This window comes from Platichthys flesus, chromosome 2, assembly GCF_949316205.1.
Source record: "Platichthys flesus chromosome 2, fPlaFle2.1, whole genome shotgun sequence".
Lineage (NCBI taxonomy): Eukaryota > Metazoa > Chordata > Actinopteri > Pleuronectiformes > Pleuronectidae > Platichthys > Platichthys flesus.
In genome coordinates this window covers 10,529,274-10,554,097 of record NC_084946.1, presented here as the reverse complement: position 1 = coordinate 10,554,097, position 24,824 = coordinate 10,529,274, and the positions used below count along the sequence as shown (strand labels likewise).

At 42.4% G+C, this 24,824-nt stretch overlaps 1 protein-coding gene across 1 annotated transcript in view; it reads left to right on the top strand.

Annotated features, from left to right (window-relative positions):
• celf4 (CUGBP, Elav-like family member 4) overlaps window positions 1-24,211 on the top strand; it is an 85,360-nt gene extending 61,149 nt beyond the window's left edge. The window contains exons 3-14 of the mRNA XM_062398046.1: window positions 2,505-2,553; window positions 7,810-7,938; window positions 8,809-8,888; window positions 9,227-9,367; window positions 9,710-9,848; window positions 11,047-11,199; window positions 11,621-11,731; window positions 14,230-14,292; window positions 14,778-14,855; window positions 16,333-16,476; window positions 18,876-19,071; window positions 21,221-24,211. Of these exons, the coding sequence (XP_062254030.1) occupies window positions 2,505-2,553; window positions 7,810-7,938; window positions 8,809-8,888; window positions 9,227-9,367; window positions 9,710-9,848; window positions 11,047-11,199; window positions 11,621-11,731; window positions 14,230-14,292; window positions 14,778-14,855; window positions 16,333-16,476; window positions 18,876-19,003 (1,215 nt within the window). The 3' untranslated portion in view covers window positions 19,004-19,071; window positions 21,221-24,211. The remainder of the gene's footprint in view (window positions 1-2,504; window positions 2,554-7,809; window positions 7,939-8,808; window positions 8,889-9,226; window positions 9,368-9,709; window positions 9,849-11,046; window positions 11,200-11,620; window positions 11,732-14,229; window positions 14,293-14,777; window positions 14,856-16,332; window positions 16,477-18,875; window positions 19,072-21,220) is intronic.
• Window positions 24,212-24,824: the final 613 nt, after the last annotated feature.

The following is a 24,824-nucleotide window of genomic DNA, read 5'->3' as shown; positions in this document are numbered from 1 at the left end:
TAGTCAGCGTCTGGTCTTAACAACTGTTTTGGGATCAGTTGTCCAGTGGGCTGGTGCTAACTCACCCTATTATGAGGAGGATGATAAAACTGACCATGAAGCAGTTTATGTGCCCGGGATAATGGAGGCCACTGATAGTCAGTCCATGAAAGTGCACTCAGATGTCACTGCCAAAATAATGGTTTGAACACTTAACATTTTTTATTTTTGAAGTGTATCTAAAAAAAAAAAAAAAAAAAAAGTTCTGAGAGGACACATTTTGCATGTGTCTGCTGAACAAGTCGTGACATATGAAGGGATTCAAAGGTGAATATGTGAGGTTGCTTCCCAGGCTTCTAGATATTAGAGAGGAAGAGGTGCAGATTTATTTTTTGAAAATGCCTCATAGCGGAAAACACTTATAATAAGGCACAGTACAAAGCTTGTAAGGCAAGGGCAGAAAATAGGAATGGTATTTAAACATTTTGCTGACAGGAGGACAGTCTAGCTTTTTGGTGGAGAGCAGGGAAAGGTGTTTAAAGTTGTTGCTATCCCATCCTGTCCCACAGGGCGACAAGTTTTTGACGCGTGGGGGGGCTCGGTGAATAGAAAAACAAAGGTCATTCCCCCCGTCACACATTTCCGTACGGTCCCTCAAATCTCGATGCAGAGATTCAAACCCGAACGAATTGAACAGAGCCTTGGAGAGTTAGTGCCATTAGATACAGTGCAGGTTAACACCAGCGCTTGCATATAAAACCAGTGGAGGTGGAACACAATTAGGTCAGATTGAGGCCAGACCATTTGTATGGGTCACGGTAAAAGCGTTCATATGTATGCAGGCTTATAGGCCCCATGGGAGCACTGGGTTGACCTTGTCCCGTTCTCTGATCTATGTCCTCATCTCCCCCCCCCCCCCCCATGTCCTCTTTTCCTCATTCCTCCGCCGTGTCTCTCCTTTTTCCTTTCCCCCCCACTTCCTTTTTTATTACCACATTTCTGTCTCCTCACACTCATCACCCTCTTTTTTTTTTTACTTTTTCCAATTCCTATCTCTCCTTTTTTCCTCACCCTGCTTGGTTTCACCCTTCTTCTGGTCCCTTTCTTTTCAATTCAAATCTTTTTTTTGATTTGCTTCCCTTCCTTTTTTCTTATGTATTTTTTCTCTCTTCTTCATCTCTCTTCGCTCTCTCTTCTTTTTTTTTTTACTCATTTTTAACTCCCTTTCTTCCATTCCCCATTTTCTCTATCCGCTCTCATCCTTTTTCCATATCAACAGCCGCTCTGATAAATAATGCATCACAGCACATTAAAAACATTAGTAGGGTTCTCTTAGCCATCCAAGAGAGGGAGGAGACGAGGGAGAGCGAGGAGCGGGTAACTCTATTTTAAATAAGCGTTATGGAGAATTATGAGATTTAATATTAGCAGCAGAAGAGCTCCGGAAGAGGGTGAAGGTCTGAGCATTAATTGGGTTTGTGTCCTGACATCGTGCCCTCGTGCTCAAAGGTTGTTTTTTGCCTTTGGTGAATCATCTGAACACGATGAGATGCATCACGACAACAACTTTATCAGCAAAACTCAAAATAAAAAGATTTAATGACATTTAGCAAAACAATGATGCTGCATCACACAGAACCTTGACCTTTCCCTCCTCCCTCTCCCCCCTCAAATTTCTCCTCTCCTCTCCTCCTCCAACGCCACAGCCTCCCCCACCCTCCTCCGCAGACACATACACCCCCCCTCCCACCGCTCCCCCTCCGTTCCTCCTGGCAGCGTGGCGATTGGCATTATTAAAAATTGATTGCCGCCGAACGTTTAGCAGAGTGGAGAGGTGGAGAGGGAAGGTTTGACATGCAGGAGTGAAATGAAAGGAGGGCCTGGGCGTACACACTGGGGAAACAGTGTGTGTGTGTGTGTGCGCGTGTGTATGATTGTGATTGTGAGTGTGTGTGTGTATGCAACCTTGTGTGCCAAGCTAAGAGAAGTTGCTGCACGAACATTTTGTAGTGAGGCCTGGGAGTTTGTCCGTTGAATTTCCTGTATATGTTTGTGTGCGTGTGTGTCGCGCGGATCCACAACAATATATTAACTCACGCACCTAAACCACATCATGAATCATGCTTCGCATCCAGAAGCAGCCACCGAGATGATACACAGTCACAGTAGCACCGCTGACCCAGAGTTACCTTCACCATCCCTCTCTCCGTCGTTCCCTTCATCCCTCTGCTTATCCCCCCTTTCCAACCCTTCTCTCTCGCCTTTCATCTCAGATCAAATACTATTTCCAACCCATATTCCAAACTAGCTATCCCCCCCCAATGGCTATAAGTGCTGCAGCTTTGGAGATTTTCAATACACTTTACCCGCAATTTGGCTGAGTGAAACCAGAAAAAGTTATTTTAGAAGGGGGGGGTGAGGGTAAGAGCATGTGTTATTATTTGAGTACTTGATGGTAACTGGCTTCTTTGTCTCTTGTTTCCTTCTTCTTTCTATTATTTGACCTCTCTCTGTCTCTGTCACAGATGAACAGACCGATCCAGGTGAAGCCAGCAGACAGTGAGAGCCGAGGAGGTACTGTATGCCCTTCTTTCTTTTTCCCCTTTTTTCTTCTACTCACCTCCCTTCGTTACAGCCCTATAAACACGCTGCTGGTACACGTCAGCCTCAGCGTCATCTGTTCCATCACACGATGCCCTACTTCAACACAGTCTGACAGCACGGCCGGACCCTCCAGTATCCACAACATGTTATTTTACTGTATCCTTAGCTGGTATGGCCTCATTTCCTGCCGTTTCATCATACGCACTGATGCACATGTATGCAGCATGCACACAGAAACCTGCACAAGTCTGTCTTGTCATGCTCCAGGGGTGTGGGGGGGGGGCAAGTCACACCTTCAATAACTGCAACGGACCAAATCGATTAATGTCACAAGTTGGTATCGACCAAATTAATTCAAATGACAGATGTGTGTGAATGACAGTGTTGCAGCCTGTCTGGTTTGGTATATGCGTGTGTGTGTGTGTGTGTGTGTGTGTGTGTGTCGCACTGTATTGACAGCTAAGACAGCTTAAAGCTGATTTTCAATGTCTAGACATATAGTGACCCGCTCCTGACACCAATCAATGGACTGCACAAGAGAAGATTGATGTAGTTTAACCGTTTTCGGCTGGAGTCTTTCAAACTTTGCAGTTGTTAATATAATTGGCACCGGAGTGATTCTCTCGACCACAAGAAAGCAGGAGAGCAAAGAGAGAGAAGGGAGGAGAAGAAAAGATGGAGTTGGAAGGAGTTGGTGGTTGATAAGCAGGGAGAAGCATAGGGCCTGAAAGAGAGGTGTTAGCCTGTGAAAGGAAAAAATAACTTTAAGGAAAGGAAGGGAGATTGTGCGACATCCTCTTCCATTTAGTTTGGTGGAGCTGTGAGTATGATTGATGGAGTGGGAAGGAACAGAGGCGAGCACCGAGCCCGAGGAAGCAAAGTGAGGGCAATGCAGGACGTCCATAGCTCCCTCTGTTATTTGGGTCTATCTCTCTCTGCATGTATAACCTCAGCCAACTTCTATCCTTCTCCTCTATTCTCCATAATGTCTATTTCTTTGCCGTCCTCAATCCCTCTTTCCCAAAGATAGTGCCAGAGCCTGACATTTCTAATGGTGGAAGAAGAAAAACTCTAATCTTTATCTAGGGGACCAGAACACTGTTAAGAGACACTTAAAATCCTACTAAAAAAAGAACAGTATTATGAGTAAATCTTACTCAAAATAGTTCTACCCTGTGACTAAATTGTTTTTAGATTATGATTTGTTACTAGTTATTAATACTGACAAATTAAATTGCATTTCACTGTCACAGCTGGAGTTGGTGCTATTTTGAAATATTACATATGAGGGTAGTTTGGCCCAGTGGCTCTCAAATTAAGGAATGGGCCGCGGTGAAAAAAGTATTATTATTTAAAATAATTGATAATTTGACATCTTTGGACCTTGAGCTATTTTAAATTAACAAATTATTACTGTAGAAGTGCAGCAGAGTAAAAAGGAAAATACTTTTATCTGTGAAATGTTGACTAGAAGTAAAGAGCTACATAAAATGGAAAGTGAAACACATGGGTAATATACAGTGGGTTTTCTTCCACCACTGTTTGAAAAAGGAAAATTGTCAATGATGCAAATGATAATGTTATAATAAAAATGACTACTGTTTACTACTGTGTAAATAACAAATCTAATCAGACACAAATACCTTTATGATTCTTGGTAACACGACTGCCTCTAAATATCACAGTGGAGGGAAATCAGGGAGAATCATTGTCATATGCTCTCTGTGAGGGAGAGAGAGGGAGAGAGAGAGAGAGAGAGAGAGAGAGAGAGAGAGAGAGAGAGAGAGAGAGAGAGAGAGAGGGTTTACGTCGTTGTCGAGACTCTGGTGTATATTGATTTGCTCTCCAGCTGAATATGTGTGTGTTCTTGTGTGTGTGTGTGTGCGAGTGTGTTAACAGTCCTTTCCCTGAGAAAGATGTAATGTTTATTGGTGTCCTCCCTGGGGAACTGTAGACTTTGGCCACCAATGAGGTGAATGTGTGTGTGAGAAGATGAGGGGGGGAGCAAACAGACAAAGATTTGTGTGCGCGTGTGTCTGCATATGTGTGCGTCCTCCACACCACTCCTGATGCGTGCTCCACTCTCGTAAACACCCCCCCCCCCCCCCAACATACACACACACACACACACGTACACCATCATCCCCAATGCAAGGCCAGAGCGCAGATTAGTCTTGTTGACTCGGCAAGGACACCCTGTCACGCACAAGCAGCGAGGAACGGACCCTGGTCACGCATGCATGCGCACACATATTTACCCACACCTATACACATGTTAAGTCACAGAGCGCGTTGGAAGGCAATTGCACTGAGGCTCATTAATTTCCGAACGTATACATCCATTTCCGCACAGCTAAGAGTCTGTGTAACGTGTAAAGCAGACGGCCCTGCACACTGACACATCTGCTGCTGTTGTGCACTAACACACTTTCACCATCTGCCTCCCGCCCCCCCTCGAACACTCGTTCAGTGACTCAATCACGCCGTCGTGCGCTCACACTAATGAACTAATGCTCGACCTCCGTCTGCCTACGTTCCGTTTAAGCCCATGCGTTTACAACGTGTCTCCGATTATGTCCTCCTCTAATTCTATTTGACAGCATAAAAAGTTTAAATGTGAAAGAAAAATTGAATCGGGAAAAATAAGTGTGGTCGAGGAGGTTATGAGTTGCTGCCATGGTGACTTCATGAAATGTTCTGAAAGGTCCGTTTTAAGATCGGAGAAAGCAGCAGTTGCTAAGTGCGAAGTAGTCGGTTGCCATGTGAATTCAATTGGTGATGTGTGACTTGATAATATGAGCCATGAAACATATGCACTTGTATGTTTTACCTAAGGCACAGAAAAGTGGGCATTTTATTCTAAAGGTGGTGTGTCCGTGTTGTTACTGACCGAAGCATATTACTAGTTCTCTTTCAATATGTTTATTTTTGCCTGGTTTATCTGTTTCCTTGCTGTCTCATTATTGTGCAACAGGCACCAGCATCCTCAACCTGATGCACATTTGACAATAATCACAGCAACGAATGTGTCGCTCCGTTTCAATGAAGCCTCCCTGGAAAACCATGCAACCTAACCCACAGTTCAATTGAATTTTAATTAGATGTCGACCTGAGGACAGGCACACCACCACATCTGTCTTGTCTAATGCCTGTGATGGGCCCAGTTCTTCAACCATAGGTGGTGTCCCATTAGTGTGACAAGTCCGACCAATGGATTGCCATTCATGTCGTTAGTTAATATCGAGTTATGTCAATTCTGAAAGAGATACAAGGATGTTGTGCATTACACCCTGAACACATTATTTGTTCAGTTTTGTTCCTTTTTCCTCTGTTGACCACATCCATGGCTTCATGTCTATTTCTATAGAGGTACACTGAGAGAAAACCAGAGTCAAATTCCTTGTATGTTAAGACGTATAGACCAATGAAGCCCTTTTTGATTCTGATAACAGATTTATTAACATAAATTATAATAAAATAACATGCATTGTTCTTCTCTTGGATGTGTGTGAATACATTAGCAGACCTATGACAATTGCAAAAAACACCTGGAGTTTTTTTTTAGCTTATTAAGATCAAAATATCTTTCCCCAGATCACATTCTCCATTGTCCACAAAAAAGAGGTAAATGCAAAGCCTATTTCTTTTTTTTACTAAATCTGCAAGAAATGTGAAATTGTGGCTGCCTGAAATTCAAAGAGTAAATAAATAACCACAACATGAATTGGTTGTAGGAGTGTGTTATCTAAAGTGTGGAGCTCTGCAGCTTTAAGCCAGAACAACTCGGAAGCTATTTGATTGTCTGTGAAATATCAGCTTTTAACAGTAGTTTTTCTCCACAAGGGTTAAGGCTCTTGGTTAAGTTTACTGGTTCATGAATGAATTTGATGTGAGTTGACACTGTGTCATTGCCATTAGGCAAACTTTGCCAGGCTTCATCGTGAGCATCTGTGACAAGAACGCCTGCTGCGGGCAAAGTGCCAACTGTCTCCCCCCGAGGACAGAAACTGAACTAAAGATCATTTTGTTTGCCTTAATTGCACACTGATCTTCCATTTCTAATTTGTAGTGGAAACACAGAAAAACAGGGGGATGCATCTCGAACATTAAATTACCAAAACCCAAAATGCAAAAAATCCCTTTGTAAATCATTTTTTATTTTCAGAAACCATGAGCAACAAAAAAATATTCTAACACACAAGTAACTCCGTCTAAAGTTGTACTTTGCCACAGATGTTGAAGCAAGTACCACTGAATATGGCATGAGCAGGCACTGCACCATTAGAGCCATTCATATTTGATGCTGAAGTTAACACATTTCAAATCCTAAATGTAAAATCAAGACCAGTAACTGTTGATGCTCAGGCTGTACAATTAATTTCTGTTTTTCAAATGGAGCTGATGGCCTATAAACATAAAAACCTTTGTTCACTAGAATTGCACTCAGAAGAGCTCAGACCTTTGCCGAGGCTCAACGGTTCCCTTATATTCAATCTAACTGTGCACGCATCCATATCAATTCCCTAAATATGCCTGATTCTTTTAATCCAGATCCTTGAATGATTCCCTGTGAAATTGGTGAAACCCTGCAATGTTATCGAGCATGAAAAAAGATCCTGGATGCGCCTCAAAATTTGAATGAGATCCTCCCTGATCCATACTGCATCCTTCAAGCAGAAGGTTTTTATTTGACAGACAGACAAAAAAAAAATAACGTGAAAAGGGGTCACTAAGACTAAACGCAGAATTATCTCCCAACTCTGCAGCAGTTCACCTCCACTCTAATAAGTGGGGGTCTTTCAGGTAAATGCTTCGTTTTTACAGTCTGAAGCTTTTCTGTTTTAAGTGCCGTCTTTTCTGAGACTCTTCACATCCGGCAACAAACAGCAGGTGGAGAAAGTTATCGACTAGCTGCTGAAAACAGTGAAGCCTGTAGCAGCTACAGAGGCAGTGGTTTTTCAGGGAAATAACGTGAAAGTGCTGCTATAATGAGGCGCAAAGATGTTTGTAGCATGAACGACCAGGTGAACAACATGTCATCTTTCATTTCCACAATGGAAATTGCTGCACGATATAGTATCACAAAATAGTACCACAAATATTCTCCCTGAAGGTTTTCACCTGTGACCACAGCAGGGCTCACCTCTGTTACAGTGAACGTCGTCATACAGAATATGAGAAGGCGCTGCTGCTCCTCTGATCGTGACCTCTTCCTCTTCCTTTTAGAAGACAGAAAGCTCTTTGTGGGCATGCTCAACAAGCAGCAGTCAGAGGACGACGTGCGGCGCCTCTTCGAGGCCTTCGGCGGCATCGAGGAATGCACCATCCTCAGAGGTCCCGACGGAAACAGCAAAGGTGAGTTTCTCGCTGTTTATGGCTTTGAGCCCGCAGACGTTTTTCTCACAGGCGGCCGCGCAGAAATCCTTTGGCCTTTCAAAGATGGTGACTTTGCAAAGTTTCTCTATGTCGAACGGGGCCAAAGGAGACCGTCTTCACACAGTGCTTACATAAGAGTACTGTACAATCTGTACATTTCGACAGCTTTGCCCGAAAGGGGTGAAAGATATGAACCAGCAACTCCTCAGAGATGATCCCCGTTAACCTCGTGAGTCAACAAGCGCCTGATAAGGAGGAAAGAAAAGGAAAAACTAAGTCAACCTCCTGATTAACCATCAGGCTTAATGTCGGGCCAGAAAATTGTCCCTCACAAATTTTTGTGCAACACAAGTTCACTGCACGAAGTTCATCAGCGGGCTTAGCAGCCAATCAATGAGGCCCGACGATAACTAAGCCTAATGATTACAGTGGGCTTGATCATTCTGATTCCTCCGTGAAGCTCCATTAACAAGGCCTCATCAGCCAGCTTACTCGGCTAAGTGGGCTTTGGCTCAATAATGACTGGGAACTTGATCATTCAAATTCCTCAACCGGGCTTGTCAATAGTAAGCGACACCAGAATGCTGTGGCATTTTAAGCCCCATCAGAGGCTCCCAAAGTTGTTAATGGTGTCCGAGAGGCATGTTTAGCGTACTTACTGAGCGCTGATCAACACTGGAACAAACCTGCTCAGCAGAGAGGGCCTTGTTTACCTGTTGTTGTACATGCTGTACAGGAGGTTTATCCCGGGTGAGGGGAAATCAAACTTGGAAACTTTCAGCTACTGGCAATGTTTTGCAAACTTTTCCCTTTTGTCTCTTTCACCCATGCTCCTCTCTTTCTCTCTAGGTTGTGCATTTGTAAAATACTCCTCTCACGCCGAAGCCCAGGCAGCCATCAGTGCGCTACACGGGAGCCAGACAATGCCTGTGAGTACGCTGTGTGTGAGCCCCTGGATTTATGTGAGAGAGGTGACTCACGTAGAGAGATGAGTCACACGGCGCTTAATTACCTTCTTAAAGTAAAGTTATACTTTATTAATCCCTGCCAGGAAATTTGTCCCTTATATATGACCCATCCTAACTATTTCATTGCAATGGGCACCGGCTGCGGCACGAAAGGCCGGTGCTTTGGCAGGATGTGTGGGAGAAGATGTGCATGTGTGTGCGTGTGCGTGCAAAAGGTCAGATGCAACCTTATGTCCCGTGTCTATAAGTCCCCACTAACATGCAGTGTTGTGCGTGTGCGGGTGTGGGTGTGTGCGCAGGGGGCCTCATCCAGCCTGGTGGTAAAGTTCGCCGACACGGATAAGGAGCGCACCATTCGCCGCATGCAGCAGATGGCTGGTCAGATGGGCATCTTCAACCCTATGGCCCTGCAGTTTGGAGCCTACGGAGCCTACGCTCAGGCAAGACGTCCAGCAAAGCATCTTTTTGATCTACCGTAATTGAGTCATTGAACCACAGAGATTAAAATAAGGGCTCAAATCTCGCTCACCTGTGAGTTTGGAATAGCTTCCTGAAACTTATCTCCCCAGGTTACGAAAACTCTCTGTTTATATTGGTTTGGAATTTCATAAGATTTAATACCTGGTTAATAGTCTCTGTATCTGTAATAGCCACTTTCCTTTTGTTCACCCACTCCTTCCCCTTTCTCCTTCCTTTGTAACTCAGCAACCTCCTAATCTCTTTGGTCTTTCCTCTCATTTATTCTTCACCCTCCGTACGATCCCCTCTCTTCTGTCATGCAGGTGCAGCAGCAGGCAGCATTGATGGCGACTGTAGGCCAGGGAGGCTACCTCAGTCCAATGGCAGCCTTCGCTGCTGCTCAGATGCAGCACATGGCGACCATCAATGGCCTCCCAGGAGGACCGATGACCCCCACGTCAGGTAAAACTATTGGAGGACTAAAGGTTACAGGACCACACTGTGTTTCCATTTCTGTGTTTGCCTTGAAAATAGGATATATTTTCCTGAACACATACAGTGGATTATCTGTATTTTCTGAAGCATAACATAGATTTGTAGAATGCATTTTCCTACCCACAATGCATTATGACAAATGCTACAAAGGGAAATTTATGATTTTTTACCTGAGTAAGTATTTAACAACAAGTATAAACAAAGTCAAAGTGAGGAGTCATTAATACAAACTGGAACACAGCACAGGTGCTAATCATTAACTACCATGTAGGATATACATTATTCTATTCAGACACCGGGACTCTGCTGTAAGAACTAATGCTATCGGAAGGTAACTGATTTATAAAGTCAAAAAACGCCTTAGTTTTATTTTGTTTTATAATCTTCCCAACTTTAATTCAAACGCCTCCTCCCATTCCCTCTCTAATGGTGTCATGATTATCTGTTCTCCATTCCAAGTAAGCAAGAGAACAAACACAGTCTGACTCAGAGTCAGGACTGGGTAAGAGTATCGGGAAGCACAAGGTAGAAGCTATCACACTTAAATACAAGCAAATTATGAATTTGAGCAGATCGTTACAAAACAGATATTTATTTTTTTGAACATGTTGAAAGAGTGGTTGGAATTTAAATCAAACGTGACACTCCCATTGACTACAAAGTGAAAAAAGTATTTATCCAGGTTATGCTGCAATGGTCCCTGAAGAGAGTGAAGAATACAAAGAAACTCTATGTTGCAGTGGAAAAATACAGCAGGGAGCAAAGAGCAGTGGATTTAAATGGACATTAAAGAGAATCTATTCTGTAAATGTAGATGAGTTGTGGGGGTGATGCATTGTGGCACGACATCCAATCATCTGAGAACAAACATAGAATTGGTCCCAATTTGAAAGCATCAACACTGTGTGTTCCCCGTTCTCATACGGTATGTCTGAAATTCCCATCTAATAGCTGTTGTGTCACAGTGAAGGCTCTACTGGGACAAGAAATCACCCCTGACATTTAGTGTCTTCACCGGCCCACTGAACCGGCCCCTCTGACATTTCCAAGAGTTACTAGATAGCCGGTCAAAGCAAAACTTCTCCATAATGTCTTCTGGGGGGAAAATAATCGGTGCAATGCTTCTGTTTCTCTCTGTCTTTGCCCATGTGTCCCGTGGCTGCAGGTGGCAGCACTCCTCCAGGCATCAGCGCCCCCACAGTGACCAGCATTTCCTCCCCCATTAGTGTAAATGGTTTTACTGGCATGCCACCCCCGCAGGCCAACGGGCAGCCCCCTGCAGAGGCTGTCTTCACCAATGGGATACACCATTACCCTGGTAAGCCGGATGTATTCAGTTAGACGTACAGAGACATAAAAGAGTTCTTAGAAATATGGAAAAGGATTGTTGTTTTAATGCAGTATAAATGTTAAGTATTGTGCACTGCTTGTTATGTAGAGCCATGATTTCATGAAAGTGTAGCTTGAATCTTTGTGATAAGAGGAAAGTGTGCATGCTGCTGGCCTCCAGGCGTGACCAGCCTCGAAGCATGTTCAGGAGGCCGGGGCCAGGCGGCCGTAGAGCGCAGTCAGTGCAGCATGTCCAGGAGATGAGTATTTGGCAAAGGTGCTTATGGGCTGCTGGGGCCTAAGTATGCGCTTGTGTCATGAGCTGTGGCTGGTACCTCATTGGTTCCTTTCGTGAAGAGGTGGAAAAAAAATCTGTCTTTTTTTTTTTTGTTACACTCTTGTCTCCCCAGTGTTGCAGGAGATGGTTTTTAGGGAGGACTCGGAGAAAAACGGCTTGGGCGTGGCTCCGCGAAGTTGTTTTGGGGTTCAGGGTGGCTGCTTCCTCTCCTCTCTCTCTGAAGGTAGTGCTCCCTTGTCCAACCCCCCCCCTCCTCCCCCCCTATCCTCCCCCAACCTTACACCCTGCCTATCTATGGGCTCAAATAAGATTTTGAGCTTGTGAAATAATGTTCAGACGTGATTTCAAAAGCCTGTGGTTCTAGCTGGGTAAACTTGCACAAGAGATTGAAGTTTGTGAATGTGTCAAAAAAAGATTTGTAGTTGCAGTAAAAAAAAAAGGTACAAATTTCAAGGCAGATAACCTCAGCATGGGGTTGAAGCTAAACACGCAGATTTACACCGATCCGACACAACATTGAACCGACAGACAGGGGAAGCTGGTCATCTCATTACAATGGAACACCACAGGTCCTGACATTCATCTGGGTGCTGCTTTGTCATGGCCACCCCCCCACAAAACACTCCCCACCAGCAGCAGCATCTCCCAGTGGGATGGTGCCCCCCCCGCTATTCTGCGAAAACTGCTCAGAAAGGGCTGAAAGAACACGACAAAGAAGCCAAGGCTTTGACCCGGGCTCCAGACTCCCCAGATCCCAATCCGATCAAGCATGTAGGATCCGCTGGAAACAAGTCAGATCCACAGAGGCCCCCGGCCACAAAACCCACAGGACCCTAAGGATCTGCCACCAATGTCCTAACACCACAGGACACCCCCAAACGTCCTGTGTCCATTCTGCAACGGGCCAGAGCTGTGTTTGTGGTACGGGGGGGACCTACACTGTTTTACACAGGTGGTTTTAACGTTGTAGCTGATCGCTGTAAATTTCAAAGTTCAAGTTTTTACCCTGATTCTACATCTGGAATTACTGAGTGTTTTGTCTTTCATATTTTAATACCTGTATTATTGTTTACTCATCAGTCCCGAACTGAATCTGTCCCAAATTTAAATGTTTTTATTCAGTTTGCAATGTTTTGGTTACAAATGTAAATTACAGAAAAAACTGATAAAAAGGGCTTTTGAGCCCTAGAAGAAAGTGTCATTTATATATTTGGATTATGTGTAATTTTTATTTGAAACAAAGAGAAATCTAATTAAATTTAAAAAAGATTATGTAGACTGTTGTTGACAGAGGCTTTTTTTAATTGTATTGGTGTTAACTCATTTAATTTGTTCTGCAGAATTTGAGCATTATTTTTACACTATTACGGAGCTTTCCAAAAGAAAAAATCCAGATGTGGAGATAGAATTACTGATACAAACACTGGAATTATTATTATTATTAATATTATTTTCTCTGACAAACACACATACATACACACACATGTTGCATTTGAGTATATACACAATGTTTCCATATATATTAAACAGAAACATAACAACGTAAAGTAGTAGGTATCTATAGGTACGTCATGATTTATGCGTGATATATTTTTGGTTATACTGCGGGCATGATTTGAATCACTTATGTCTACCTCACGTCAACCCTCTTTTCTACACATTCACAAACTCTCAATCTCTCATGCAAATGGTTTATGGAGAATGACACAAAATCACAGCCTTTTAAATTAATTTCCGAACATGACTTCACAAGCTGTCAAATGTTTACACACCCCTTATTATTTGAGCCCGTACTTCTCCTTTCTTGGCTGTCCGTCTCTCAGCACTGTTAGTCCACGGTGTGTTCAGAATCTCTATGGTTTTTTGGTGACAGTGCGTTTTTTTGGTGTTTGAGTGTGAGTGTGTGTTTGTGTGCCTGTCTGTTTCCTCAGTGGTGTACTTACTGTGCATGTACTATGTATACAGATGGGCAGTTATAAAGTGTGGCACAGCATCTGTGGTAGTTACCAGTGAGTGTGCAGGAAGAAATGTTCAGTGTTAACTTTCTCTGTTACGTGTGCGGTCATAGCAACAGGTGCATCCAGTGTTGTGTGTGTGTGTGCGGTGCTTGTCCTGTTCTACATGTTTTAACTGCAATAGATTGTCCGGGAAATAAATCCTCTCCTTAATAGGATTAGTGTAAAATAGGTTTATGTCCAGGACACTTTCTTTTTTCTTTCCTGTGGTGACAGTGGAGACGTGTGTTGTTGTTTTTCATTGTTGTTTTGTTTTACCTGTGGTCCTTAAACATTTATGGTTTTCTGCTTGTCTACCAGGGTTTGGGTTGGGGGGGTTGAGAATGCAGTGGATGGTGCAATAATTAAAAAGGCCAGAAAAAAGACAGAGAGAGAAAGAGAGAGATTCAGAATTCAGTTCCCCACACACGGAAAGCAAGGGGAGTTGACACCGCAGTGTTCCGTTCTCTAACCTTTCTGCTTTTCTTCTCCTATCTGTTCTTCTCTCCCTCCATCCCTCCTCCCTCTCACCCTTGTTATATATTACGCTCGCCTTTCTCCATGCCCTCTCCTCCATCTACATTCTCCCTCCGTCCCTCTCCGTGCCTCACACACACCAACACTCTTTCACACACACACACACACACACCTCCATCCATCCTTACTCCCCTCCACGACCCCCACCTCGCCCTCCGTCTTCTCCCTCTCCTTTTCTCTGTTGGAGCAGCTCAAAGTCCCACTGCAGCTGATCCTCTCCAGCAGGCTTACACAGGAGTCCAGCAGTATGCAGGTCTGTCTGTCACTCTCGCCGCAGCACTGATCTGAGTGTGAACGTTCATGTGAGCGAGTGTGCATGTGAGAGAGAGAGAGAGAGAGAGAGAGAGAGAGAGAGAGAGAGAGAGAGAGAGAGAGAGAGAGAGAGAGAGAGAGAGAGAGAGAGACTGTGGGGATGACAGAGAGAAATAAAAGCAGGGAGATAAAGATGTGTCTTTATTTTTTTAATTTGAATTTTGATCCTGTAACATTAAGTGGTTCGGTCTCACTACACAAATGTATTTTCCACGTTGTGTTCACTCTGTGTGTGTGTGTGTGTGTGCGTGTGTGTGTGTGTGTGTGTGTGTGTGTGTAACATGTAGACTCTATTGTCTGTTATCTGATCGATTGCCTGCTGTGCCCCTGCATATATCACATTGTTTGTATGTATCCAAGTGTGTGTGTGTGTGTGTAGCTGTGACTGTTATCTGATCCGTGTTGTGTGTGTATGTGTCTCAGCAGCCTACCCCGCTGCATATGGCCAGATCAGCCAAGCCTTCCCCCACCCTCCACCCATCATTCCACAGCAGCAACGAGAAGGTAGCACACGCACACTCCCACCATTCACTCCTAAATATTCATATATGCTGCAAACGCATACGTAGATTTGCCTCTTCTCTATCCATCTTTTATGTAGCCATGGAATATACAGGCGCGTTTAAAAATATCAAGGGAAATCACAGTCCTCCCTCTGTATCCACGTGTGATTTCACACCAAAAATATTCGATACAGAGACAAGGATAATATATAATATATATCACAGTATTAAAAAACAACATTCAGATATTATTGGAGTGATTATACAGTGGATATCTTACTGGTCTGTGGGTAACTAACTAACTATACCAACACTTCAAATGTTTCAAACTGAGCTGTAAACCTACTTGTGAACTCAGTGACCCCCTGGATGCCTGGGACAGCCATGCTTGGAGCCTTACTGCCCTCTTGTGGAAAATAAACAAAATAATACAAGTCTTTAAACAGCTGTGGCATCCCAGGGGTTACCGTTTAGGCATTATAGTCTTTCAATTATTTATACCCGAAAGCTGTGAAAACTAAAACTGGATTTTTCTATTAAATCAGAAACTGTCGAACAACCTTAAATGATTTTCCACTGGTGACGGCGTGTTGACGTAAAGTGCTTCCTTTTGTAACTCCGACACCAAACATGAGGGAGAGGACATTGATATTTCAAGGAAGATAATCACAACGCAAATATAGAAGTCAGTGAACGAGGTATTTTAAAATCCCTGAAAAATTGGTTTTGAATCTTCATCTTCTTTTCTCACAGGGTTGTTGTATGCCTGTGCGATGGATACAGATGTAGTTTAACAGGAGAGAAGATGATCTCATATTTACAAATCAGAGCTTCCGGGCTCAATCAATCACTCTTGTTTAAAGCCCCTTAACCTTTCTTTAAATGATTGTTCCAACCAACAGTCCAAAACCCAAAGATAAATTATCTAATATCAAGTCATATAGAAAAACTGAAAATCTCGCAACTGAGCTAAAACCTTTCTTTCAAACAGTTCCAGATTGATTTCCTATTCATCAATAATTCTATTTATTGGGATATTCCAAATTGGTCCATAGTGCATGTATCGTAGTATCATATCACACATAAACAACTAATTGAACTCAGTGAGAACAACACAATAGATTTTTTCTATCCTCTACATTTTCTTTATCTCTGCTTTCAACATTTTTTTTGTATTTCTATGATTTTGCATTTTCTCTCTCCTCCTTCCACGGTCAACCTTTTCCGCTTTCCTTTCTCCTCGTCTCTCTATTTCTGACCTTTGTCCTTTATCGCTCTTTTTTTCTCCCCGTCTCTCTCTCTCTCTCTTTCTCTCTCTCTCTCTCTCTCTCTCTCTCTCTCTCTCTCTCTCTCTCTCTCTCTCTCTCTCTCTCTCTCTCTCTCTCTCTCTCTCTCTCTCTCTCCCTCTCCCTCTCCCTCCCTCCCTCTCTCTCCCTCTCCCTCTCCCTCTACCTCTCCCTCTGCATTTCCATTTGCAGGACCAGAGGGTTGCAACCTGTTCATCTACCACCTCCCTCAGGAGTTTGGGGATGGAGAGCTGATGCAGATGTTCCTGCCTTTCGGTAATGTCATCTCCTCCAAAGTGTTTGTGGATCGGGCGACAAACCAAAGTAAATGCTTTGGTGGGTAAAAATGAACAAAACCAAAAGATTATTGGTTATTTATTCTGATTATTCTTTTTCACTAATCACCTTCTTGACTGCAGTCACCCCCCCCCCCCCTCCCTCCCTAACCTCTCAACAGCCTCTCTTTAAAAAAGCTGAAAACAAAAAAGTGGAGAATTACTCAACAGTTGTGCAAAAGCTGGAATGGAGAATGAGCGTGTCTGGTTTAATCATTAAAGCTGTTTTCTTTTGAAGCTCTGACTAATTTCTTATTTTGATAAATATTTCAGTAATATACAGTGCACTCAAAAAGTATTCAGACCCTTTCACTTTTTCCATTTCATATTGCAGTCTCATGCTAAAACTGTTCATCAATCCAAACTCAATACCCCAAAATAGATTTTTTTGTATTTTGATTGTAAATTGATTATAAAGGAATAACTGAAATATCACAATGACATAAGTATTCAGAGTCCTAATTCAGCTGTGGTTGAAGAATCTTCGGCAGTGATTACAGACTCATCTCATTGGCTTCGACACGAAAAGGCTTTGCGAACCTGGATTTGGGGATTTTCTGTCATTCCTCTCAGAGATCCTCTCCAGCTCCGTCAGGTTGGATAGGGACAGACAGGAGCATTTCCAGGTCTCTCTCTGGCCACCCCAGGACATGCACAGAGTTGTCCCTCTAGCCACTCCTGTGCTGTCTTGGTTGTGTGCTGAGGGTCATTGTCCTGCTGAAAGGTGAACCCTCGGCTCGGTCTGAGGTCCTGAGCGCATTGGACCAGGTTTTCATCAATATTGTCTCTGTACTTTCCTCCATTTAGCTTTCCTTCAACCCTGACCAGTCTCTCTGTCCCTATAACTAAACCTCCCCCCCAGCATGATTCTGCAAACACCATGGTTCACCTTTGGGATGATGCTGGGCAGGTGATGAGCGGTGCCTGGTTTCCTCCCGACATGACACTTAGAATTGAGGTCAAACAGTTCAATCTCAGTTTCATCAGCCGAGAGAATCTTGTTTCTCAGTCTTGAAAGTTCTTCCACGTGTCTTTCACTGAGAAGTGATTTTTGTCCATTCTGCCATTAAGCCTAGATCAGTGAGGTGCTACATGGTCTGTTGTCCTGGAAGTTTCTTGCATCTCCATGCAGGATCTCTGGAGCTCAGACAGAATGACCATCAGGTTCACCTCTCTCAGCAAGAGCCTTATCCCCTGATTGCTCAGTTTGGCTGGGTGGTCAGTCCTAGAAATAGTCTTCTTCCATTTGGGAATCATGGCGACCACTGAGACTCTGGGGAACCTTGAATGGAGCAGACTTTTTTTGCAGCACTTCCCTAGACCTGTGTCATGCCAATCCTGCCTCTTCCAAATCCAAACCAATTCAATTTATACCAGTGTAGAAACATCTCTATGGCAATCCAGATAAATGGGAGGCAAAATCTCAAAGGTCATAGCAAAGGGTCCGAATACGTATGTCTGTTTGCTTTGTCTATTTCCTTCATAGTTTAGAAAAGCTTCCTAAATTCTGTGTTCACGTTGTCATTATGGTGAATTGAGTGTGAGAGAAGAGGGAAATGATTAATTTGATCATAGAATAAATCTGCAACATAAAATGTGAAATGACTCAGGAATCATTTCTGAATGCACTGTATTGTGAAATGAATCTGTTTTAATGTCATATTGGGACAGTTATTTTGTGATTGTGCTCTCTATGATATGGTTGTAATAAAAATACTCTTCATCTCTACCTTTGTCTCAAAGCGCTGCATGTTGAGAATACTGGAGATAAAGAGCTGCCTTCTCACTTTGTGCAGTGACAGCACAATTTAGCCGAACATACAATTATGTGGAAAATTATAAATGGATTGTGGAGAGTGTTTAATGGAGAGTCCGTCAGGTGCAACCCATTTGCAAAGTAGCTTTTGCGCATTAATACAACACAACATTAATGTTGTATTATTCATGTTGCAATTTTGAAATGCTGGTATTAATTTGTGATTTGATGCTTTTTCCCTTTCAAGTGGAAATTTAAAAAAACGAAACTTAAAAGCAGCACGACCATGTTGATGTTTTGGTTTTCCCATTACCAAGTTCATGCTGTGATTTTTGGATGCATGCTCTCTGTTTATATTGTGAAGCTACTGTTGTTGTCATATTGTTTTTATAAATACAATTATTGTTTTTGTTATATTAGCGCTTGTAACTCGTAGTCCATTTTTTTGTCAGAAAACATTTGGTTTTCATTGCTTTTACTTTTATCTCCAAATGAAATGAGTTCATCCTTGTTTTAAAGCTTTATGCATACATGTTAAAAGACTGCCTCATCCTCATGACCCATTCGTTTGAAACCCCAAACTGTCCTTGCCGCTTCATCTAACCTTATCTCTCTTGCTCTCTCCTTTTTGGCCTTTCCCTCAGGGTTTGTGAGCTTCGACAACCCAGGTAGTGCCCAGGCTGCCATCCAGTCCATGAACGGCTTCCAGATCGGCATGAAAAGGCTCAAGGTGCAGCTGAAGAGGCCAAAGGATGCCAACCGCCCCTACTAGCCCCCCGCCCCAGCCAGCCACCGCCATCCTGGTGGCCTGGGGCAGCCGTCGCACACAGGGAAAAACAGGTCAGGCATCAACCTCTGTGTTTCTGGAAATTCATTTTGGCTGTCACTTCGGTTTTATAGGTGATTAACTAAGCCATCGCGTCCACAACAAATGCAATGTTGTATTGACAAATGCTCAAATGGCAAGCCCACTTATGGTGCTGCCTGATGTGGTGTCAGTAACCTTTTATAAATGTCATAAAACATTTGCAGCTGCCCAATAACTAGCTGATCATCTGCAAAGTACTTGTAAAGAATAGTGATGATGTTTCACCCCTGAGCCGATAGTTCAAGTCATTCCACCCACGACACCATGACTCATTATTGTGTAAGATTTAATGTAGTGTCCTGTTCAGCGATACCAGTAATCTCAATGAAACCAGGAAATGAAAGCACTGGAGGCAACATAAAAACACAACATATTAAAGTTTGCTAACTAACTGTGTGGGTACGAGACATGTGTCGACCAAAAAAGATGAGTCTTGGCTTTACTTTCAGTTTCAATGGTTCAAAGCTGTCCAGCATTTAGTGCCATGTGGCCTTGTCTATTTGTAGAACATCTTTACAGCAGGTGACCCTGTGTGTAGCCTGTAGGTAAAAGATAATCGGGAAGTGGTTGAGTGTGTTGCACAGGGAAGGAATTGCTTCTGAGGGAGAAGCATTTATTGCCCCTCAGGCGGGTAATTGGGCCGTTCCTCTTTGTCTCCTCCCTTCATCTGTGTGATGGAGAGTTTAGGCTGCATCGTTCATTCACCACTGATGACTTCATTCAAGGGCAACTTATCACCCACTCACAAACTAACTGAACCGTACCAGACAGTGTCCTGAGGCAAATCACTGCAGGAAGAATAGCGCAGTCTCATATGAACGTGTCACAAAATATGTAGCCCCATTGCTTTTGATATATCAAAACATTTTCGGCATGATGTCTAAGAAAATGTCTTTTTTGATTATTTTTCTTCTCGCCTGAGATTGACAGTTATTGCGGTGTTTGAAATTGCAACTGACAAACAAGCATAGGCCTTTTGCCATCGTTTTATTACTATTATTATATCCATATATAATATTACTGTCTTATTAAGAGTTTTCAGAGTGACAGGTCCATATGCAGTAAACAGACTTATGTGTGGCTTTAATTCTAATTCCACAGAGGGGTTAAGATGTCTTGATTTAAATACATTCTTCATTTTAAAAAATGGGATTAAACAGTTTAATTAAAATGAAAATGAATGTTTTATGTTTTGTATAAATTCTTTTTTTCAAAAAGGTCTGTGTTGAACTATACTAATACTCACTGGATACCTGCAAAAAGAATGGCATCATGGAAGTACGGTACCCTGCTTCTGCTTCATGTAAATAGATTAAAGGAGGACACATAAGAAATTATATGATGGCAAATCTTTAAGAACAAATCAAACAAACTACTAAAAGTAGTAACTGTGTCTCTACTGTAATAAATTATATTTAAGCACAGCTGTCGCTTTGAATTACCTTACAGAGATTCTCCTTTAAACATACAACGGCCAATGTCAAAGTGAAATCTAAGTGAAAATGTAGCAACCAAGAACTAAGAAGACTAAGAAGCTGCAGCCATGAACACCACAAAACACAATGTCTGATGGGAATGTATAACAAAGTGATGATTCTATATTACAAGACCCATCTTTACAATTAATCCTGAGGGAAGATAGTTTTTAGAACCTCTCACTTGAATATAAAAATGTTTCAAGTTGCATCAAAGTAGAGGTCAGGGTATCAATCAAGTTATTAGGATCCATCCTCTGGAAATCACCAAAACTTGGTCCCTTAGCAGCAGCTGTTGGGACATCTCACAAGATAAGTCAAACTTTTGACCCAGTTGTTGTGTTGTTTGCAAGAACCGGAGTCACTAGGATTAGGATTCATCTTCTGAGCAAATCTGATATTCTCAAATATCGACCGACTTTTAAGGAATCTCATTCAAGACAGGTGTCAAGCTTATAGTTGAACGAAAAGCTAAGTTGTAGGATACCCAGCAACAGTCAGGTTCATCCCCTGGGGACCATGAGTGTGTGTGCAAAATTATATTTCAACAAAGTGATGAGGACCTGAGGGACTGACAGCTGTGTACAAGAAACACTAAGCCCTTTCCTTCGTATCACTCAATTCCTAATTCTTCTTGTCTTCCCAGGTTTTGTTGAGCTGAATCATATGTTGACTTCTTGCTACCCGAGTGCAAACTCAACATCTGGACCACTGAGGCTGCTTCAGAAACCGAGGAGAGAGCGAGGGTGATGACCAAGTCAAGGACACCTCCTTTTTTGGATGTACTAAAAACTTTGGAACTCAGAATTTGTACCAGCCTGGTTAGCCCCAGGACCTTTTTCTTCTGCACACATATACACACTCTTTCCCCACAAAACCCTGCTTGAATGACAGCTACCTTTTCTGGACCACCAACAACTTTTACTTGAACAAAGGGAAAAGAAGTAAAAGAAACTATATCAAATCTACTTACAATGACCAACCCCGCTGAACATTTAATGGGAATGTGGATGTCAAAAGTCCAGCAAGAACAAAACAAACTTTTTAAAAACTGAGTAGAGGATTGCCGTAGGAGATCTTTCTGTAAGACGGTTTGAGTTTGGGGGGGCATTGACTTTTGAAGACCAATTTATAAGGCTCGAAACGAGAAGGGACTAATTCACAGAGACAGAACTTAAGTAGGGGATGTGATATTTTTCAGGACACAAATTGGCTTGGATTTGGGACGGCCATCTTTAGCTCGGAGTGCCTGTCCGTTTCCAGGGGACGCCGTTGCCAAGGAGAGCCATAGCAACGGTCTCCGGGGAGTCTTACCTGTCATTCCTTAGTTGTTTTAGGGACCAAAAGACCAAACATTTGTATTGCTGAGGACTTGTAGCTCTAATATACTCGGACCACTGCATCTCTTTCAGTCAGTGTTAACTGGTTGAGCGGTTGCACTCAAAAGAAGTGTACATTTCGAATATATACAACACTTGTATATATACATATATATTGCTGATATGCTTTTTGAATACAGGCAAAACTATTTCCGATGACCAAATGGGGTCTCTCACTTCGCTAGTTTACAATTACTCAAAATGTTTATTTTTTTCTCTTCTCATTTTTGTCTCGGGAGGGATGGCGAGTGCATGGGAGGGGCTGCTCCGTATCACAGCCTTATCTTTTTTAACTTGACATCCTAACCTCATAGATAGAATAACATCAGAAGCGTTTGAAATATAGGAACTTGTTTATATTTGCAGTACATATATGTGTATAACAAGCATTCAAGCAAATGCATTCATATATACAGTATATATGGATAAATAGATATTAATCACAAATATATGTATTTATATGCACATATTTTATATATGTGTGTCTGTATATAGAACGGCTACTGACTATGTTGAGCTGTGATTTTTTGTAGATTTTAGCTGGAGTTTGAAACATTGCTCTGCTTGGGAAGAATCGCAAATCTGGCAGCTCCCAAAACTGCAGGCATTCCTATCTCTGATTACCTATATGCTGACACACGATATATTGATAAAAGATACATGTGTGAAAAAGTACATGTACGGTGTAAATATTATCTGAAAATGCAAAAAGCCACATCTAAGTAGCAGGCTTTAAGAGAATCAGGCTAAATGATTTTTAGAGGAAAAGGACAATTATCTTCGACTCTATTCCAAACATATCTTTTGAGCTTACACGCACACACACACACTCGCACGCACACGTATTCACACACACAAACTTCTCTTTGAAACTTGAACCAAAACAAATACGTCTCACAACCCTTTGCTCTCTTTTGCATTCAGTAAAGTGCATGTAGCGTATGGGCTGTCACCATGTCAAGGTGTGCCTTGTCACCTGCAGAATCTGCCATCAAGCACTGTGCTCTCCTCAGACAACAAATTCAAAAAAAAAAAAAATGAAACACAAACACACACAAACACTACTGCAAGCAGCCAACGCGCTATGATGATGTCAAAACTACAGCCAGATCCATATCATTTCTCAGCCATGTAGAGAGCTGCAGTGCATGTCCTATATAACAAACCACCCGCTGGTCCGTTGCTGTCATTGGGGAACAAAATGCTTTTTGGACTCATGCATATACATGTCAGATAAAAGCGGGCATTGGGTAACCTGTGAGCACAGGTGCTAACAATCTGAGCTGTTCCACTGGCTGGAGTCAAAACTAGGGTAAAGGTGAAGGTTGCGATTGACACGATGGAAGCTGTGATCGAGCTTACTGGACCTGACATTCGCCCATTTTAATGGTTATGACGGTGATGTAATATTGATGAATAAGTTAGAACTGCAGCGCTGGTTTTCCACAGAGCAGAACAAGGGGGAAGGTTTTATGTTCTTTCCCATCCAGCAGTAAATGTGCGGATCTCTGTTGGTAGTTCCTGACATGAAGTATATTGTCTTTAGATGATGTCATATTGCCTTGCCTTTTGTCCTATGTCATCGTACAATTAAATACAAACACCAAAGCATAATGAAACTGTAAAATGAAGCAATAAGTGTGAAAAGCAAGCCAGTTATTACAGCTGCTGTATCAGAGGCTGGTTTCATATTGTTTTAGCTTACAGTTTCTCATGGTAGTCGACAAAAATGGTAAGAACACCGACTACGTACCTGCAAAAGGTCAACAGACTTGGATTTATTGGACCTCGCGTTCAACACACATTCAGCTGGTGGAGATTACTCAATGAATATTTATACATGTGAATATTTATAAGGCTATATGACACTTTAGAAGACAATGCTTCCTGTTGGGTGCTGTTACTAGTTTTCCTGTAAACTGCTCATTATGCCATTTCCCTGGTGTCTGTGTCTAACCTTTTTAGCAGATTGCATAATTTAACATTTACCTTCCAATTCCAGCGAGGGTAAAAGACGCCACAATCACATCCCAGGATGCCTCTGTTTGTGTGTGCCACATAACAATGCTGTGAGCATGGGCTATAGGGCCAGCCAGTTGACCATCACGATCCTCTTTTTGTTTCGCTCTCACAGAATCCATGGTGGGTTAGTGCAAAGCGCCTTGTACTTCCACCTGAGCGGTGTTCGCGTTAACAATAACAACTGAAACTAAATGTCATATGTCTGGTATCGCTGATCGCCACACTGTGTGCCCTCTCTGACTGCCCCCCCCCCCCCCCCCGCTGCTGAGAAAATTGAAAAATGTGTCGACACGGTCTCTGCTTTTCTAATGGTTTGTTTGAGCAATCACTCACGTCTCTCGCCAAAACCGAGCCCACATTTCCCATGTCGGATGAAATAAGAAAAAGGGGGTAAGAAGAAGAACAACGAGAACTAGAATGTCAAGCACGTCATCTCCATTTGCTCCAACTTTGAGCTGCAAGTTTACACAGGAAAAGTAAAAACTAAGTATAGTGGTTCAAAAAAAGAGCAGAAGTTTGAGTAAAAAATATATATATATAAATATATACATAAACCGATGAATATACTGTAAATTGTTTCTTTTTTTGCTCTGTTTCCCTCTGTACATAGGTTTGCATATTTTATAGGACTTTTACTTCTATCTACAAGGACTGGATAAAGTACTTTAAATACTTAAAAAAAATATATGAATGAAAACATGATAATGCTCATTAAAACCAGGTACAAAAAAAAATAAGTCACTAGGATACGGTACAAACTGTAGGACCTGACCAAGGCATTTATCCAGAATACAGTCAGGGAGAGCATTGACCTCAGTTAGAGCTTAGACACACATTGACCTATTTTAT